The 19,863-nt window shown below is 43.7% G+C and overlaps 1 protein-coding gene across 2 annotated transcripts in view; it reads right to left on the bottom strand.

The window, feature by feature from the left end:
- necab2 (N-terminal EF-hand calcium binding protein 2) overlaps positions 1–11,651 on the bottom strand; it is a 155,137-nt gene extending 143,486 nt beyond the window's left edge. For both annotated transcript variants that reach the window (XM_043707376.1, XM_043707377.1), the window contains exons 1-2: positions 11,394–11,651; positions 10,327–10,351 (exon numbers count right to left, since the gene is read on the bottom strand). In XM_043707376.1, coding sequence (XP_043563311.1) covers positions 10,327–10,351; positions 11,394–11,624 — 256 coding nt within the window. In that variant the 5' untranslated portion in view covers positions 11,625–11,651. The remainder of the gene's footprint in view (positions 1–10,326; positions 10,352–11,393) is intronic.
- Between the last annotated feature and the right edge of the window lie 8,212 nt (positions 11,652–19,863).

The following is a 19,863-nucleotide window of genomic DNA, read 5'->3' as shown; positions in this document are numbered from 1 at the left end:
TCTGACTGTCTACTTTATCTATTCCTCTGATCATCTTATAAACCTCTATCAAGTCACCCCTCATCCTTCTCTGTTCCAATGAGAAAAGGCCTAGCACTCTCAACCTACCCTCGTACGACCTATTCTCCATTCCAGGCAACATCCTGGTAAGTCTCCTCTGCACCCTCTCCAAAGCTTCCACATCTTTCCTAAAGTGAGGCGACCAGAACTGCACACAATACTCCAAATGTGGCCTAACCAAAGTCCTGTACAGCTGTAACATCACTTCATGAATCTTGAATTCAATCCCTCTGAGAGGTCAGGAAGAAGATTGCAGGTCAAGAAGGCGGTGCTGAGTCCGAGGGTTGGGACTGAGATACGTTGGGGGGAGGGGAAATGAGGAAGCTGGAGAAATCTACATTCATCCCGTGTGGTTGGAGGGTTCCTAGGCGGAAGATGAGGCGCTCTTCCTCCAGGCGTCGTGTGGCCAGGGTCTGGCGATGGAGGAGGTCAAAGACCTGCATGTCCTTGGCGGAGTGGGAGGGGGAGTTAAAGTGTTCAGCCACAGGGTGGTTGGGTTGGTTGGTGCGGGTGCCCCAGAGGTGTTCTCTGAAACGTTCCGCAAGTAGGCAACATCCTTGTAAATCTTTTCTGAATCTTTTCAAGTTTCACATCATCTTTCCGATAGGAAGGAGACCAGAATTGCATGCAATATTCCAACAGTGGCCTAACCAAAGTCCTGTACAGCCACAACATGACCTTCCAAATCCTGTACTCAATACTCTGACCAATAAAAGAAAGCATATCAAACACCTTCTTCACTATCCTATCTACCTGTGACTCCACTTTCAAGGAGCTATGAACCTGCACTCAAAGATCTCTTTGGTCAGCAACACTCCCTCGGACCTTACCATTAAGTGTATAAGCTCTGCTTAGATTTGCTTTCCCAAAATGCAGCACCCCGCATTTATCTGAATTAAACTCCATCTGCCACTTCTCAGCCCATTGGCCCATCTGGTCAAGATCCTGTTGATATCTGAGGTAACCCTCTTTGCTGTCCACTACACCTCCAATTTTGGTGTCATCTGCAAACTTATTAACTGTACCTCTTACGCTCACATCCAAATCATTTATATAAATGATGAAAAGTAGAGGACCCAGCACCGATCCTTGTGGCACTCCACTGGTCATAGGCCTCCTGTCTGAAAAACAACCCTCTACCACCACCCTCTGTCTTCTACCTTTAAGCCAGTTCTGTATCCAAATGGCTAGTTCTTCCGCTATTCCGTGAGATCTAACCTTGCTAACCAGCCTCCCATGGAGAACCTTGTCAAATGCTTTACTGAAGTCCAAATAGATCACATCTATCACTCTGCCCTCATCAATCCTCTTTGTTACTTCTTCAAAAAACTCAATCAAGTGAGACATGTTTTCCCACACACAAAACCATGTTGACTATCCCTAATCAGTCCTTGCCTTTCCAAATACATGTACATCCTGTCCCTCAGGATTCCCTCCAACAACTTGCCCATCACCGAGGTCAGGCTCACCGGTCTATAGTTCCCTGGCTTGTCCTTACCACCCTTCTTAATCAGTGGCACCACGCTAGCCAACCTCCAGTCTTCCAGTACCTGACTTGTGACTATTAATGATACTGCTTCCATCGGACGGGGTATTGAGTATAAGAGCTGGCAAGTCATGTTAAAGTTGTACAAGACTTTGCTTTGGCTGCATTAGGAATTCTGTGTACAGTTCTGGTCGCCACATTACCAAAAAGATGTGGATGCTTTGGAGAAGGCAAGAGACTTTGTAGACAAATTAGCCTCATCTGAACAATTTAGTATGGACAAATAGTACTGTTGTTTGGGAATGTCTTTGACTTTTCTTTAAAAAAAAGAGGAAGTCTGGTTGGGGCTTTCTTTTCCTTATTTTTATTGGTAATAATCTGGTTTAAACTATGTAATTATGGCGGTTGAGATGTGTACTCTCAATTTCTAAGTTCAGTTATATCAGAGGGTGGGTAGGATATTTACCCCTTTATTAAAAGTTTCTTTATTCACATTACTATTTCATGGTGTATTTTCTTTCTTTTCTGCTTGTGTTTGTGGTGCGGTTCTGGCTAGGAGGAGGGAAATTGGTTGGGATGGCTAGATGCCTACTTACGGGCACTTTATACCCGGTTCAGTTATTTAAATGCCTGGGCTGCAGTCTTGGCAGTGGGATGGGTAGTTGCCCCCTTTGGCCAGGGGGTGATTTTCCCTATTCAGCGCTGTTTATTTTAAAGATTAAGTTAGATTCCCTACAGTATGGAAGCAGGCCCTTTGGCCCAACAGGTCCACACCGACCCTCTGAAAAATAACCCACCCAGAACCATTCCCTTACTCTATATTTACCCCTGACAAATGCACCTAACACGCTGGGCAATTTAGTATGGCCAAGTCACCTGACCAGCACATCTTTGGATTGTGGGAGGAAACTGGAGCACCCAGAGGAAACTCATGCAGACACGGGGAGAATGTACAAAAATAATACCGTGCAAGAACTGTAACAAACACTACATTGGACAAACAGGCAGAAAACTAGCCACCAGGACACATAAACATCAACTAGCCACAAAATGACATGACCCACTCTCACTAGTATCCTTACATACAGATGAGGGAAGGACACCACTTCGACTGGGACAACACATCCATCCTAGGACAAGCCAAACAGAGACACGCACAAGAATTCCTAGAAACATGGCATTCCAACAGGAACTCTACCAACAAACACATTGAGTTAGACCCCATCTACCACCCCCTGAGAAAAAGAACTGGCAGTGACTTCACCACAGGAAATGATGTCACCAAGCCAAAGAAACCCAAACATATAAATAGAAAGCAGGAATTTTCAGCAGAGCTTCACCTGGAGGCCCACTGAAGATGTTACCTACTAGGGTGACGAAACATCTGGAAATGAACCTTCCAGCTCAGCGAGCAAACCTACATCCAGAATTTCTATAAGACAAGGCGGCCCTTTTTGGAATACCCGGACACAGGTTTATCTGCTACATTAATAAGGGCTTGTGTATAACCGTAATGATTCTGCTTTACGAGTTCAATATCCAGGGAGGAGGAACTGTGAACGTATGAGTGTTTTGTTTGGTTGATTTGAGTTATTACTATTTATTAGTTCATTGTTGGTTTTTATTTATTTAGTAAAATTGTTGGGTTTTTATAATATATATTTTTCTATTTCAATTTATACATTTTACATGAGGGCAGGTTGTTTTTTTTTACTTTTTTACTTCTGTGTTCTTTCTTTGTATTGATTTGAATTGTATAATTTTGTATTTGTATCAATAAAAATATATTTTTAAAAAATAGTTGAGACAAACCAAGAGCAGATAGATGATAATGCAGACATCTTTAGCTCAGATAAATTAACCGAGTTACAGCAGAAAGTTGAAACTTTAAAGCAGTTGTATCAAAATGCATACACAGAAAAGGAATCCCAATGTATTCCTGAATGTTATTACCTTTAAAATGATGTCTTAATGAGGAAATAGAGACTTCCACATATTCAAGATGAGCAATGGGCAGAAGTTCATCAAATCGTATTGCCAGTGGGGTATAGAAAGGGGGTGCTGCGATTGGCGCATGAGCTACCACTTGGGGGTCATTTCAGAGTGAGGAAAACACAAGCTAAAGTACAAAAACATTTTTACTGGCCTGGACTACACAAAGAGGTAGTTCAGTTTTGATTGGAAAACCCCAGGCAGTAATAAAACCTGCACTTTTTATCCCTATTCCAGCATTTGAAGAACCTTTCACAAGAGCCTTAATTGATTGCATAGGTCCCCGACCTCAAACTAAAATCACATATGGCACAGTGGCTCAGCGGTTAACACTGCTGCCTCACAGTGGCAGAGGCCTGGGTTCGATTCCCATCTCAGGTGTCTGTATGGAGTTTGCACACTCTCCATGTGTCTGTGTGGGTTTCCTCTGGGTGCTCTAGTTTCCTCCCACAGTCCAAAGATGTGCAGGTCAGGTAAATTAGCTATGTTAAATTGTCCATTATGTTACTTGCAATAGTCAGAGGGAGATGGATTACTCTGCGGAGGGTAGGTGTAGACATCTTAGGAATAAAACAATTCATAGCACCTGCATACCATCCAGAATCACAGGGAGCACTAGAAAGGTTGTATCAGACATTAAAGACCATGTTGAGGGCTTATAGTCAAGACTGGGGAATTCCATTTGTACATTTTGTGATCAGAGATGCACAAAATGAATCAAACAAATTCAGTGCATTTGAAATCGTTTTTGGACATGAGGTGAAAGGACTGTTTAAATTGACTAAGGAGAAACTGGTAGGGCAAAATTCAGAGACCACATGCTTGGACTATATGTCAAATTTTACAAATGATTGAATAGAGCTGGGAATTGGTTAGACAGCTTTTAAAAGGATGACAGCATACAGTGAAACAGAAAGCAGACAAGAAGGTATTAATGTTACTTCCAGTAATAGGTGAACCTTTAAAAGCAAGATTTAGTGGACCTTGTCAAGTTCAAAAGAGATTGAGTGAGGTGAACAACTTGATTGAGACTCCAGACAGAAAGACATCTCACACAATGTGTCATGTGAATATGCTCAAAAGGTATTTTGACAGGGAAGGAAAGCAAGTGGAGAATGTGTTATTTATTATAACACAGAGTGAAGAACTAAGTTCAGAGGATTCTGAATTGGACATTCTTCAAATTAAGTTGGACAATGAGGAAGTTGTCAAAAATTGGGATAAATTATTGAGTTACCTTCCAGAGGAAAATCAAAATGACCTGAAAGAGTTATTACTATCACGTGGGGAGATATATGGAAATAAACTGGGAAGTACTAACCTAATTGTGCATGATGTAAATACAGGAGATACTGTTTTGATTAAGCAACATCCTTAGAGACATAAGCCTCTAAAGTTGGCACAGGTTCAGAAGAAGATACAGCGCATGCTCCAAGATGGCATAATCAAAGTGAGTTACAGTGACTGGAGCTTACCCATAGTCATGGTGCCAAAAACAGATGGAACCCAACAGTTATGAGTGGACTATCGCAAAGTCGATGCAGTTACAAAGACTGATGCAGATCTGATCCTACGTTTGGAAGATTGTGTTGAGAATGTGGGACAAGCAACTTATATTGCTGAGTTGGACTTGCTCAGGGGATACTAGTGGGTACCTTTGTCAGAAAGAGCAAAGGCAATTTCAGCTTTTGTAATGCCAAATGGAATGTATCAGTTTAAAGAAATGTCATTTGGCATGAAAAATGCACCAGCCACATTTCAGAGACTGACTAATAAGGTCATTGCTGGATTACCCAATCCTGTTGTTATATTGATGACCTGGTGATTTTTAGTCATATGTGGAAGGAACGTTTTCAGACTTCTGAAAAAAGTTTTTTTTTAACTTCGAAGCCTTCTGCCTGAGGCAGTATAGATTAGATTACTTACAGTGTGGAAACAGGCCCTTCGGCCCAACAAGTCCACACCGACCCACCGAAGCGCAACCCACCCATACCCCTACATTTACCCCTTACCTAACACTACGGGCAATTTAGCATGGCCAATTCACCTGACCTGCACATCTTTGGACTGTGGGAGGAAACCAGAGCACCCGGAGGAAACCCACGCAGACACGGGGAGAACGTGCAAACTCCACACAGTCAGTCGCCTGAGGCAGGAATTGTACCCGGGTCTCAAGCGCTGTGAGGCGGCAGTGCTAACCACTGAGCCACCGTGCCACCCACCTGTTATCTGTAAACAAATTGACTCTAAAATCCATCCAAACTCAGACTTTTCAGAACATGTGCCATTTACAACCTCTGAAAATAAAAACAAGGACAATCTAACCTTGTTAAGGATTCAGCCTTGTCACAGAAGGCATCACTCCCACCTATGATCCAGCTTTATCATTACAAATACAAACTGTATTCCTGGAGCAGAAATCTCCTCCAGTATTCCTACTGCCACTTCTCCACTTCCCACCGGACACTCCAACCTCACTTTACATAATGGAATACTTCTTGTCTCACCATGAATTCCACATATTACCATATTTTATGGTAATAGTCCTTCTGAATAACATATCTCATCATCTCTCTCCATCAAATATTGATTTGCTTCCGTATCTCTTAAAATTTTAAGCTCGTTACTTGCTCCTTCAGGACAAAATAATCTCTTAAAGCCACAGCATTGTCACAACAAGGGGAGTTGATAAATGGGAACGAGTAATGCCGTGTAATTGGATGTCCAGAGGCACATAGAAAGGCTGTTGCACAAGACAGAAGCTGAAGGTATTAGGGATAATGTATGAGAATGAATCAGTTCACACACAGAAGCAGAGAGTCAAGATTAATTGGTCATCTTCAAGTTGGAAACATGAAACCCGTGGAGTACCAAAGGATCAGTCCTGGAGCTTCAATTATTTCCGATTTGTATAAAGGACATAGAGGAGGGAGTGGAATGAAATGTATCATAATTGTTGATGATTCAAAAACATAGGATATGGGCAAGCTGGAAGATGGAGTTTAACATAGGAAACTGTGAGGTGATGCATTTTGGTAGGATGAAGATAATTTAGATGAAGTTAAACTCCAAGAAAGAGAAGAACAGAGGGATTTGGATGGTCTTTTGAATGAATAGGAATCTTTTACAGATATATGAGTATGATATAGAGGAATACAGACCACATAAAAGCAAAGTTAGGGTCTGGGCAACATTCTTAAAATGTTTTGAGGGGGTTTGGCCTGGTCGATAGCAGTTTGGTAAAGTAGGACAAAGTCAGCAATGGGAGCTCATGGCTGACAAATCTTCTAGAATTCTATCAGGAGGTAATGAGCAGGTTAGACCAAGGAGAGCCAATAGATGCTATCTACCTGTACTTCAAGAAGGCCTTTGACAAGGTGTCGCACAGGAGGCTACTGAGTAAGATAAGGTCCCATGAGCATAAATAGAAACTTGGCTGCAGGGCAGAAAGCAGAGAGTGGGGATAAAAGTGTCCTTCTCAGGATGGCAGCCGATGAGTGGTGTTCTGCAAGGGACCGCAACTTTTCACTTTATACATAACGATCGAGATGAAGATACTGAGGGCATTCTGGCTGAGGTGGCAGATGATACACAGATAGGTAGAGGGGCAGGTAGCATTGAGAAGGCAGAGAGGCTGCAGGAGGATTTGGACAGGTTAGGAGAGTGGACAAAGAAATGGCAGATGGAGTACAATGTGGGAAAATGCGAGGTTGTGTACTTTGGTAGGACCAATAGAGGAATGGACTATTTTCTGAATGGGGATAAAATTCAAAAATCTGACGTACAACGGGACTTGAGCGTTCTAGTCCAGGAATCTCTCAAGGTAAACTTGCAGGTTGAGACAGTAGTTAGGAAGGCAAATGCAATGTTGGACATTTATTTTGCAAGGACTTGAATGTAAAAGCAGGGATGTCCATCTGAGGCTCTGTAAGACTCTGGTCAGATCACATTTGGAATATTGTGCACAATTTTGGGCCCTTATCCCCTGAAGGATGTACTAGCCCCAGAGCGTGTTCAGAGGAGGTTCACGAAAGTGGTCCCAGGAATGAAAAGCTTAACATATGAGGAACGTTTGAGGACTCTAGGTCTATACTCAATGGAGTTTTGAAGGATGAGGGGGTGATCTAATTGAAACTTACAGAATACTGAACGGCCTGGACAGAGTGGATGTTGGGAAGTTACTTCCATCAGTAATATAGCCTCGGACCTGAGGGCACAGCTTTAGAGTAAAGAGAAGACTTTTTGGAAAGGAGATAAGGAGAAACATCTTCAGCTATGGAAGTCACTGCCACAGAAGGTTGTGGAAGCCAGGTCATTGTGAGTATATTTAAGATGGTGATAGATAGTTCTTGATTATCAAGGCTTACAGGTAGAAAGTGGGAGAATGGGGTTGAGAAACTTATCAGTCATGACTGAACGGAGGAGCAGACTCAATTGGCTGAATGGCCTGATTTCTGCTCCAATGTTTTATGTTCTTATGGTCCGAGATGCTGGGTAGGACCCTAGGAAGCACCAAGGATCAGAGGGACCTCACCTGTAATGGGCACCATTGCTCAGTGATTGGCGCAGCTACCTCACAGGGACCCGGGTTCGATTCAATAGACAATAGGTGCAGGAGTAGGCCATTCTGCCCTTTGAGCCTGCACCGCCATTCAATATGATCATCCTGTTCCTGCCTTATTTCCATAACCCTTGATTCCACTATCCTTGAGAGCTCTATCCAACTCTTTTGTAAATGAATCCAGAGACTGGGCCTCCACTGCCCTCTGGGGCAGAGCATTCCACACAGCCACCACTCTCTGGGTGAAGAAGTTTCTCCTCATCTCTGTCCTAAATGGTCTACCCCGTATTTTTAAGCTGTGTCCTCTGGTTCGGCACTCACCCATCAGCGGAAATATGTTTCCTGCCTTCAGAGTGTCCAATCCTTTAATAATCTTATATGCCCCAGTGACAATCAGTGTGTGTGTGGGATCTGTACCCCAGTGACAATCAGTGTGTGTGTGGGATCTGTACCCCAGTGACAATCAGTGTGTGTGTGGGATCTGTACCCCAGTGACAATCAGTGTGTGTGTGGGATCTGTACCCCAGTGACAATCAGTGTGTGTGTGGGATCTGTACCCCAGTGACAATCAGTGTGTGTGTGGGATCTGTACCCCAGTGACAATCAGTGTGTGTGTGGGATCTGTACCCCAGTGACAATCAGTGTGTGTGTGGGATCTGTACCCCAGTGACAATCAGTGTGTGTGTGGGATCTGTACCCCAATGACAATCAGTGTGTGTATGGGATCTGTACCCCACTGACCATCAGTGTGTGTGTGGGATCTGTACCCCAATGACAATCAGTGTGTGTGTGGGACCTGTACCCCAATGACAATCAGTGTGTGTGTGGGATCTGTACCCCAATGACAATCAGTGTGTGTGTGGGATCTGTACCCCACTGACAATCAGTGTGTGTGTGGGATCTGTACCCCACTGATAATCAGTGTGTGTGTGGGATCTGTACCCCACTGACAATCAGTGTGTGTGTGGGATCTGTACCCCAATGACAATCAGTACGTGTGTGGAATCCGCTGTCCCTGTGTAAGGCTCTTTAGAGCGGAAATCAGAATTAATCAACTCTTTTGAGCGTGAAGTTTGTTTTCATTCAAGCTCAGGTTCAGATCAGGTATACACACTAATCACAGTATTAAGATTCTATGTAAACTCTCACTCTCTTTCAGGAGAAGCTGATGGTCATCATTCAGGGAACGGAAAAGTCCACTCAATCCATCAAGTCTCCAACTAGCTCAGCATCAGTTCAGTTCAGTTCTGGACAGCGCACTTTCAGAACAATGTGAAGGCATCGGGGAGATTGCAGAAAGGAATTTATCAGAATGGTTCCAGGGATGCGGAATTTCACTTACAAAGCTGGGACTGTTCTCCTTAGAGAAGAGAAAACTGGGATGTGATCTGGTTGAAGTTCAAAATCATGGGGGCGACCTAAATAGAAAAGGGAAAAACTGTTTCCACTTGTGAAAGGATTGAGGACAAGAGGCCACAGATTTCAAAGACTTTGTGAAAGAAGCTAAAGTGATTTGAGGACAAGCTTTTCGGCACAGCAAATGTTTCAGGTCTGAGCTGGAATACCTGAAAGGATGGTGGATGCAAATTCAATCAAAGCTCGACAAAGGGAAATCAGATGGTTAGTTAGAAAAGGAACAAACTGCAAAGGCAGAATGACACTTGGTGAGATGCTCATTGAGATAGTAGGTAAGGAGGTAATGGGTTGAATGGCTTCCTCTTGCAGTGCTGAGATCTTGCCTGGTCTGTAGCTGAGATCTTGCCTGGTCTGTAGCTGATCTCTCTTGACCCAGACTGGCTCTTGCTGGCTTCACCTGAGAATCTTGTCCTCCTTTAACCCTTGAAACCCTGATCACATCCAAGTGAATCCTTGCCAATACTCTCTATGCTTCCTGAGTTGCAGTGTTCAGAAGTGAACACAGTACTGCAGATGTGGTCCAATCCAGGCTCTGTTCTATTGGAAATACAATTCGATTCCAAGCTGCTGGAGAGAAAGGTCAACATCCAAGAGGATGACGCCTCTTCACATTATCCCAACCGAATCTTTTTGTACATTTAATCACCACAACCAGATCCATGCGGAGTTGGTCCAACCCAAGGGCACATGAGCTAAGTTTACACACTGTCCTTGCAATTTAACCCTTTCACCCTCAGTATCATTACCAAAAATGCCTCTGAAAATTAGCCTAATACAAATTAAATATGCATCATTATGAATCTGCACTCACCATTTTTATCAGCTCTTCTGAATATCTAGAGAGATGGAGAAAACAGGTTTTTAAAAGGTTAATTTCTTCGCTGACTCAGCAGAAATTCAAACAGAAACCATTCCCTCCGGATGCCCCCGGGATTTGTTTGCAGTATTTAATATTGCATTACAAACCAGACTATGGAGGCATAGTCAAAGCTATGGAAACATTTGTACAGACACGCTCCCTCTTCAGTTTTTGGTATTTCTATTCATACTTCCATCCAACTTTCATATTAATTTCACCCCTGCCAACAGATTGCCTCTCTTTCCGGCTCATCTTCCTTTCAATCCTCCCTCTTTCTCTGCACTTTTCTGTCTTTTTCCCTCTATTTCCCTTTGCGTCTCCTTGCCTTTCAGCCACTGCCTCTCTGTGTCCCCTTTTCCTTTCTCCAGTTTCTCAGTACGTCCCTCACATTTTTACACTCTCTGTGTCACTCTGCGTTCTGTCTCTGTCTCTCTTTCTGTTTTGCTCTCTGTTTCTCTGTGTCCCTCACAGTTTCGCTCTTGCTCCCTCTTCCCCTCACTCTCTCGCAATTCCTCTGTAGACACGGTCTCTCTCTCTCTCATTTACTCTTTTTTTGCTTTCCCTTTCTGCTTGTCCCTCACAGTTTCTCGCTCCCTGTCACTCTCTCTCGCATTCTTTCAATCTCTGTCTCTCTCACTTTCTCCGTTCCTTTCTGCATGTCCCTCTATTTCTCCCTCTCCCTGTCACTTTCTCTCACATCCTCTCTCTCTCTCTCTCTCTCTCCGTGTGCCCCTTTTTTGTTAATATCCTCGGGCACTTCCTTTCCCTTCACGTTCCGTTGAATTTATTCATTTTCAGTCCCTTTTTGGCAGGGAAGGATTTCGACTCAGTCCCTGGTCAGTGGGGGAAATCTCGAGCCTCTGAAAGTTGACCACTGTCTCTATCGCCTCCTCCTGCGGGTCTGAGACTGGGAGCTATTAATGAAAGTAAGAGCAAAGTTCTTTGAATTCAGTCGAGGCCAGGGTTGGTATAAACTCCAGGCTGGGGAGAGAGAGGGGGTGGTGAAGAGAGCTACTTACGTCCAGGATAACCGAGATGCCTTTCTTGGTGTCCGGTGGGAGCTGCTCACTGGAAGCTGCCTGTTCAGTTTTCTGGGATTCCCTATCCCCGAACTTCTTGTCGCTCATCTTGGTGAAGACCCAGCGCAGGACCCCGTCCAGCCCCCGAATGCTGCGCTGCAAAGGCGGCTGCTTGTCACGGAGCTGCTGCTGGACGCTGACCCTGCAGTAGCGAGCTGCCTGATCACACATCTTCTTCACATCCTGGAGCCCACCCACTTCCCCTCACCTCCCTCCCTCCCTCCCCCTTCCCTCAGCTTCAGGCCGGCTCGAGCAACACGCCTCCCTCTCCCCCCCCCCCCCCCCCTCCAGCCCACCTCCCCGCTCCCCGTCACCGCTCACGCACCAAGCACAGGGACCCGGAGAGCTAGAGAGAAACGGGAGAAGATGTAGAACAGAGAGAGACACACACACACACAGGCCGGCAGAGATGGAGAGATGCAGAGGCACAGAGGGGCGGGAGGAAAAGATCAGGCCCCGCTCTGCACTCACAGACACTGTCCTCCTCAAACTGCTGCCCAGTCAGCTGGAGACAAGCTGGACCCAACCAGCGACCCTCCTCACAGGGCAGCCCCCAGGTTGATAATAATATATATAAAAACTGTGGGTAAACTTTGTGAATATGTGACTGTGTTTCTGATACGTGTGTGCAGGTATGGGTGCATGTACATTATGTCTAAACTGTTAGAGATGCAACAGCTATGTTGTGCGTGTCTGTGTGCTTTTATCAACGGGTGTGTGTTTGTGGCTCCATACCTGTGTATCTGTGTGTCTGTCTGTGTATGTGACTCTGTCTGTACCTATGCATGTCAGTGGGTGGAGGTCTGTCTGTGCTTGTGTGTAGCTCTGTATGCCTATGTGTATGTGTCTGTCTCTGCACCTTTATGTGTGTGTCTGTCTGAGTGTACCAGTCTATGTGTCTGTACATGCGTGTCTGAGAGTGTATATATAGATATCCTTGTGAGTACATTGAGTGAATGCCTGCATCCATGTTAGTGTGGGTGAGACTGTGTTACTGTGCGTGAGACTGCTGTGTGTATGACTGTGTGCATGTGACTGAGTGTAACAGAGTCTCTGTGACTGTGCCTGTGTAATTTTGTGCGTGACTGTGTCTGTGATTGTGTGTGTGCATGTGATGCAAACAGTGTGGGTTCGATTCTCACACCAGCTGAGGGTGCCATGAAAGTCTCACCTTCTCAAACCCTCTTGTCACCTAAGGTGTGGTAACCCTCAGGTTAAACCACCACCAGCTATACCTCTGTCTAATGAGAAAATAGTTCTATGGCCCATTGGACTATGGTAACTTTCCTTTTATCTGTATCTATTTATATGTATCTATTTGAATGTGTGTATGAGTATGTCTATGTGTATCTGTGTGTGTGCGTATGAGTATATCTGTGTATATACATACCTGTGTGTATATCAGCTGTTTGTGTATGTGTCTGTGTGAGTATACCTGTCTGTGCGTATGTGTTTCTGTGCATGAGTCTAGCTGTCTGTACTTCTGTGCGTGAGTTTACATGTGTCTACACAAATGTGTGAGTATATCTGTGTCTGTACATATGTGTATCTGTATGTGTGTGTACGGTATATGTGAGAGTTTGCAAGCATTTCTGTGCATTTCTGCATGGATCTGTGAGTATGCCTTTGGCCTTTGCGAGTCTGTGTGCCTTCATATCTGTGTATGTGTGTTTGTGTGTGTCACTATGTATGCATGTGTGTGCAAGTTTCTGTTGTGTGTGATTGGTCTCTTTGTATGTGTGTGTATATCTGTGCCTGAGATTGCTTCATTGTGCTTGTCTGTGTCTGTATGTGTGTAGGTGAGTCCATATGTGTGTATCTGAGTGTTTCTGTAGAATGTGTGGCTATACATTTGAATTTGTGTGTATGTGTTAGTATGTATCAGTGTGTTTGAGTTTGTCTGCGTGTGTATGTCTGAGTTTGTTTGTGTTTTGCTATACGAATGTGTGTGTGTGGGTGCATGTGTCTATGTATAAGTATCTGGGAGTCTGTCTATCCAAATGCATGTGTATGTATGCATGTGTGCATTTGTCTGTGTTCGTATCGGTGTGAGTATATGTCTGTGTGTGCACATGCCTATGTGAGTGTGTGTGTGTGTTGTTGCATGTGTCAACACCACAATCCCTGCTATTCACTTGAACGTGTTACTTTTTCTGAGGTCCTGAGAGGGTGGCCAGCCAACTGGGACCCTGGCAGAGTTTGATGTTTCTGAGCCACAGGGATTAATTATATTTCTGGCCGAGTCAGTGAGTGCAAACAGAGGATGGAGCCTGGATCTTCCTGATGAGTGTATCTCATTCAGCAGTCAGTCCTCAGAGGAGCTTAGCTGTACTATAGGTAATGCTGTAATAAACTGGTACAGAGCAGGAAGAGAAACAGCAAGAAACAGGACAATTGTTCACTGACACTAACACTATGACAGTAAGAGATAAATTTATCACCAACAGTGACAGAATCGGGCGACATAGGATCAGCTTCCTGTTCTACACAATACCTGCTATTCAGTCCCATTACAGTGGGTGGAATTAAATATGGGGAGCCACAGATGACTGCTGGCTAATCCCATTCTCCAGTTGGTCACTGCCCTGGACAAGTTCCTCCCCATTTACACAATTGAAATCAGCCAATATTAACCCCAGGATCCATTCCATTAATCGCCATTAATATCCATAACACTCCCCACATCACCGCAATTTCACAGATTCACTTCCATTTGAGAGAAAGAATTCCTCCTCATCTTTGTCTTAAAGGGGTGACTTCTTACTCTGAGATTGTGCACTCTGGTCTTAAATTCTCCCACATTGGGAAACAACCTTTCCACATCTACTCTCTCATGATCCCAAGAATCTCATATGTTTCAGTAAGGTCAAAATTCTTCTATATTCCAATGAGTACAGGCCCAATCTACTCAACTTCTCATAAGATAGCCCTTTCATACTTGGGAGAAAGTGAGGACTGCAGATGCTGGAGATCAGAGCTGAAAATGTGTTGCTGGAAAAGCGCAGCAAGTCAGGCAGCATCCAAGGAGCAGGAGAATCGACGTTTCGGGCATGAGCCCTTCTTCAGAAATGAGGAGAGTGTGCAAGCAGGCTAAGATAAAAGGTAGGGAGGAGGGAATTGGGGAGGGGCATTTCCAACACCCCTCCCCCAAATCCCTCCTCCCTACCTTTTATCTTAGCCTGCTTGCACACTCTCCTCATTCCTGAAGAAGGACTCATGCCCGAAACGTCAATTCTCCTGCTCCTTGGATGCTGCCTGACCTGCTGCGCTTTTCCTGCAACACATTTTCAGCTTTCATACTTGGGATCAACTTAGTGAACTGGACTGCCTCCAATGCCAGCATAGCTTTCTTAGATAAAGGGCCCAAAACTGTTCGCAGTATTCCAGCTGTGGTCTGATCAGTGCCTAGTAGAGTTTTAGCAAAATGTCCCTACTTTTTATACTCCACTCCTTTTTAAATAAAGACCAATGTTCCATTTGTTTTCCTCATTATCCACTGAATTCAGATGACAGGTTTCAGTGATTCATGTATGAGGATTCCCTAAACCCTTTGTGCAGGAGTTTTCTGTGATCTTTCTCTATTTAAATAATATACAACTCCTTTATTCTCCCTGCCAAAGTGTATAGTCTCATATTTTCCCATACTATATTCCACCTGCCAAGATGGAGTTCTGCCCACTCGCTTAACAATCCTATTTCTCTCTGCGTGCTCTTTGTGTCATTGTCATCACTTGCCTTCCTACATGCTTCTTGTCATCTGTAAACTTGGCAAGAGTGCATTCACTTTCCTCATCCAAGTCATTAATATACATTGTGGTCCCAGCACTGATGCCTGTGGCACACTGCTACGTACAGGTTGCCATCCTGAAAATGCAGCCTTATCTCAACTCTTTATCTTCTGTTAGCCAGTTCTCAATCCATGCTAACATCCAATCCCCAACACCATGGGCTCTTACCTTATTAAGTAGCCTAATGTGTGCTATCTTATGGAACACCATCTGAATATCCATTCCTTCCCTCACCTCTCTGCTCATTACCTTATAAAAGAACTGTAACAAATTTGTCAGACATAATTTCCTAATCATGAAGCCATGCTGACTCTGCTCGATCATATTCTGTATTTCAAAATGCTTTGCCATTACATCCTTTATGATGGACTCTAATGTTTTCCCTATGATAGATGATAAGCTAACTGGTGCTTGTCTGTGTCTATATGTATGTGAGTCCATATGTGTGTATCTGTGTGTTTCTGTAGAATGTGCGGCTATACATTTGAATCTGTGTGTATGTCTTAGTATGTATCAGTGTGTTTGAGCTTGTGTGTGTATGTCTGAGTTTGTGTTTTGCTATATGAATGTGTGTGGGGGGGTGCATGTGTCTATGTATAAGTATCTGTGTGTCTATCTATACAAATGCATGTGTATGTATGCATGTGTGCATTTGCCTGTGCGTGTATCAGTGTGAGTTTATGTCTGTGTGTGCCAATGCCTAGGTGAGTGTGTGTGTGTGTATTGATGCATGTGTCAACACCACAGTCCCTGCTATTCACTTGAACGTGTTACTTTTTCTGAACACTGAGGTCCTCCCTTCTTGAACAAGAGTGTTACATTGGCAGTTTTCCAATCCTCTGAGCCACTTCCAGATTGCCATCAGTGCATCCACTATCTCTGGAGTTACCTTGAAAATCCTAGGATCCAAGCCATCATGTCAAAGCGGCCTGTTGGCCTTTACTCCCATTAGTTTTCCTAGCCCTTTTTCTGTAGTGGTACTTATTGCATTTATTTCCTCCCCTTTCTCAGCTACTTAATTATTTCACATTTTTGGATCCCTTACCATGAAGACTGATGCAAGGTATCTGTTCAACTCTGCTTCTATTTCCTGGCTCACCATTATTATTCCCTCAGCCTTGTTCTCTAAGAGGTCTATGTTGCTTTTCTTTTCCTTTGTATTTATGTAAAGGAGGTCTTACCATCTATTTTTATGTTACTTGTGAGTTTGGCCTCAGTTTATTTCTCCCTTGTTATTAGTTTTCAATTACCTTTGCTGGCTTTTTAAAATGTTCCCAATTCTTTGGTTTCATGTGAATCTTTGTTATATTTTATGGATTTCCTTTCCATTTGATACAATCTTTAACTCTCCTGTTAAACATGATTTATTCCCTCCCGAGAATCCTACAGCTATCACCTGAATAAGGTAGTGACATAGTTGTTGTATCATTGAACAAGTAATCCTGGTTAATACTCTGTAAAACATGGGCTCAAATCCCACCATGGTATGTAGTAAAATCTGATCTCAGTTCAAAGATAGCTTAATGATTTGAAAAGGAAATCAGAAATAAATTGATTCTTCTGGACCTGAAATGTTAACTCTGCTTTCTTTCCTCAGGTGCTGCCGGACCTGCTGAGTTTTTCCAGCAATTCCTGCTTTTGTTAACCCTCGTGATAATTGCTTTTTATGAAGATGTATTTGTCCTTTAGGGAAACTCCTGGATAATTATCCACTGTGCAACTGCAAAAGACATAATGCTAATGGTCACCTTAAAATCCCATCGACTGCCTCCAGCTCCAAAAGGACACTGACCTGCACGAACACTGATTAAACTTGGAAGCAATTGTATTCCAATAGGATTCATACATACTGTATGACCGGAATGATGAATCAATGTAAGCCACAGCCTCTGTTCCTTGAGCCTGCTGTTTCTTTTAATACAAAGCGAAATGCTCAGAACATCTTTTGTTTTCTCTGAAGTGTGCAGGCAGCTCGTGATCAAAAGGGAAGACTTGCTTTCCGGCGAAGCTTTGCACAATCTCAATGATGCCAAAGTGCATCACAGTGAATGAAGTCCTTCTTTGAAGAGGAAGCAATGCAACAGCCAATTTGGACACAGCAAACAGCAAAGGCAGATCGACCGCGTGTTGGTTGAGGTATAAACATTTGATGGGATTCCAGGGATAACCTCCTGTTCTTAGGAAAACACAGGAGACAGGAAATGGGAGCAGGAGCAGGCCATTCAGCCACTCAGATCTTCTACATTATTGTACTGAATCACAGCTGATTTTCTATCTCAGCACCATTTTCCATCGCTATCCCCATATCTCTTTAATATCTAGAAATCTATCAATCTCTTGAATATATTTCATTATTGAGCATCCACAAGATTGACCAGATTACAAAGACTCACCACCCTGAAGTGAAGACATTCCTCTTTCCCTGACTTCTTAAATGGTTTACTAATGACTTTGAGACTGTGTCCCCTTGGGTTCTAGACCCCCATTCAGCCCTTCGAGCCTGTTCCATCATTTAATATGATCATGGCTGATCATCAAACTCAGTCCCCTGTTCCCACTTTCTCCTTTTGAAATCTTTAGCCCTAAGAACTATATCTAACTTAATTTTTTCACCTGAGTTGCTTATACAGAATTTTGCAAGCTCACTGCTCCAGGGATGAAAAGATTTCTCCTCATCTCAGTCCTGAATGGCCTGCCCACAAGACCATAAGAACATAAGATATCGGAGCAGAATTAGGCCATTCAAACCTTCGAGTCTGCTCTGTCATTCGATCATGGCTGATATATTTCTCAACTCCATTATCCTGCTTTTTCCTCGTGACTTTTGATCAAATTTCTAATCAAGAGCCTACCCATTGCTTTCTAAAATACACTCATTGCCTTGGCCTCCTTAGCCTTCAGTGGCAATGAGTTCCACAGATTCACCACTCTCTGGCAGAAGAAATTCCTCCTCACTTCTGTTTTAAAGGGTTGTCCCTTCGTTTTGAGGCTGTGCGCTCAGGTCCTAGTCTCTCTCCTTAATGGAAACATCTTCTCCATGTCCTTTCTATTCAAACTTCTCAGTATTCTGCACTGCCTTCTGCAAATCAGCCAATCATCTTTCCATGCCAGTATCTTGCTCCTAACACCTTGGGTTCTTATTTAGCAGCCTCCTGTGCGGCACATTGTCAAACGTCTTCTGGTTCTCCTTTGTCTAACTTGCTCATTACCTCCTGAAAGAATTCTAAAAGATTTATCAGGCATGATCTCCCCTTGATGAAGCCATGCCACCTCAGCCATTTTTTACTATACACTTCCAAGTACGCCACATTCTCACCCATAGTAATGGAATCTAAAATCTTCACAATGACTAAGGTCAGGCTAACCAACCTATAATTTCCTGTCATCTGCCTCCCTCCCTTCTTAAACACAGGTGTTACTTTTGTCATTTTCCAGTCCTCTGGGACCCTCCCTGATTCCAGTGATTCCTTAAAGATCACCACCAATGCCTCCCCAGTCTCCTCTGCTATTTCCTCCAGAACTCTGGGGTTTAATCCACCTGGTCCAAGTTATTTATCTATCTTTGCTTTCAGCTTCCTCAGCACCTTCTCCTCAGTGATGGCCACTACACTCACTTCTGCCCCCGACTCTTTTGACGTTCTGGTATTCTGTTGGTGTCATCCATTGTGAAAACTGGTGCAAAGTACCTGATCAGTTCCTGTGCCATTTCTCTGTTCCCCATTACTACTTCTCCAGTTTCATTTTCCAGGATTCAATTTCCACTCTTAAAGTTGATATATTGAAAAAAGATCTTGCAATCCTCTTTCATATTTGTAGCTAGCTTACCCTCATATATCATCTTCTCCCTGTTCATTGTTTTCTCAGTTGTCCTCTCTAGTTTTTAAATGGTCCCCAATTCTCTGGCTTCCCATTAATCTTCACCATATTGTATGTTTTTTCCTTTTGTTTTTATGCTTCCCATGTCAGCCATGGATAACACATCTAGATGGAAGTCGTTAAGCATGGGAAGGTACTGTCTGAGGATCTTGTGTGAATTCCGGCACTGCATCTTGTGGATAGTACACGCTGATGCTACTGAGCATCAGTGGTGGTGAGAGTGGATGTTTGTGGATGTGGTGCCAATCAAGTGGGCTGCTTTGTGAGGAATGATGTCAAGCTTCTTGAGTGTTGTTGAGCTGCTCTCAAACTGGCAAGTATTCCATCACAGCCATTACTTGTGCCTTGTGGATGATGGACAGACTTTTAGGAGTCAGGAAGTGAGTTACTTACCGCTGTTTGTGGTGCAAGTGTTACTTGCCACTTGTCACCCCAAGCCTGAATATTGTCCAGGACTTTGAACACGGACTGCTGCAGTATCTGAGGAGTCATGAATAGTGCAAAACATTGGAGGGAAGCAGCTGAAGATGGTTGGGCCGAGGACACTATTCTGAGGAACTCCTGCAGAGATGTCCAGGGGCTGAGATGACTGACCTCCACAACCACAATCATCTTCCTATGTGCCGGGTATGACTCCAAACCTGATACCCATTGATTCCAGTATTGGGACGGCTCCTTGATACCACACTTGGTCAAATGCAGCCTTAACATTATGAGCTGTCAGTGTCATCTCATACAGCGCGATC

The sequence above is a fragment of the Chiloscyllium plagiosum genome, chromosome 17, assembly GCF_004010195.1.
Source record: "Chiloscyllium plagiosum isolate BGI_BamShark_2017 chromosome 17, ASM401019v2, whole genome shotgun sequence".
Classification (NCBI taxonomy): domain Eukaryota; kingdom Metazoa; phylum Chordata; class Chondrichthyes; order Orectolobiformes; family Hemiscylliidae; genus Chiloscyllium; species Chiloscyllium plagiosum.
The sequence above is the reverse complement of the archived record's forward strand: the minus strand, read 5'-3'. Positions and strand labels throughout refer to the sequence as shown.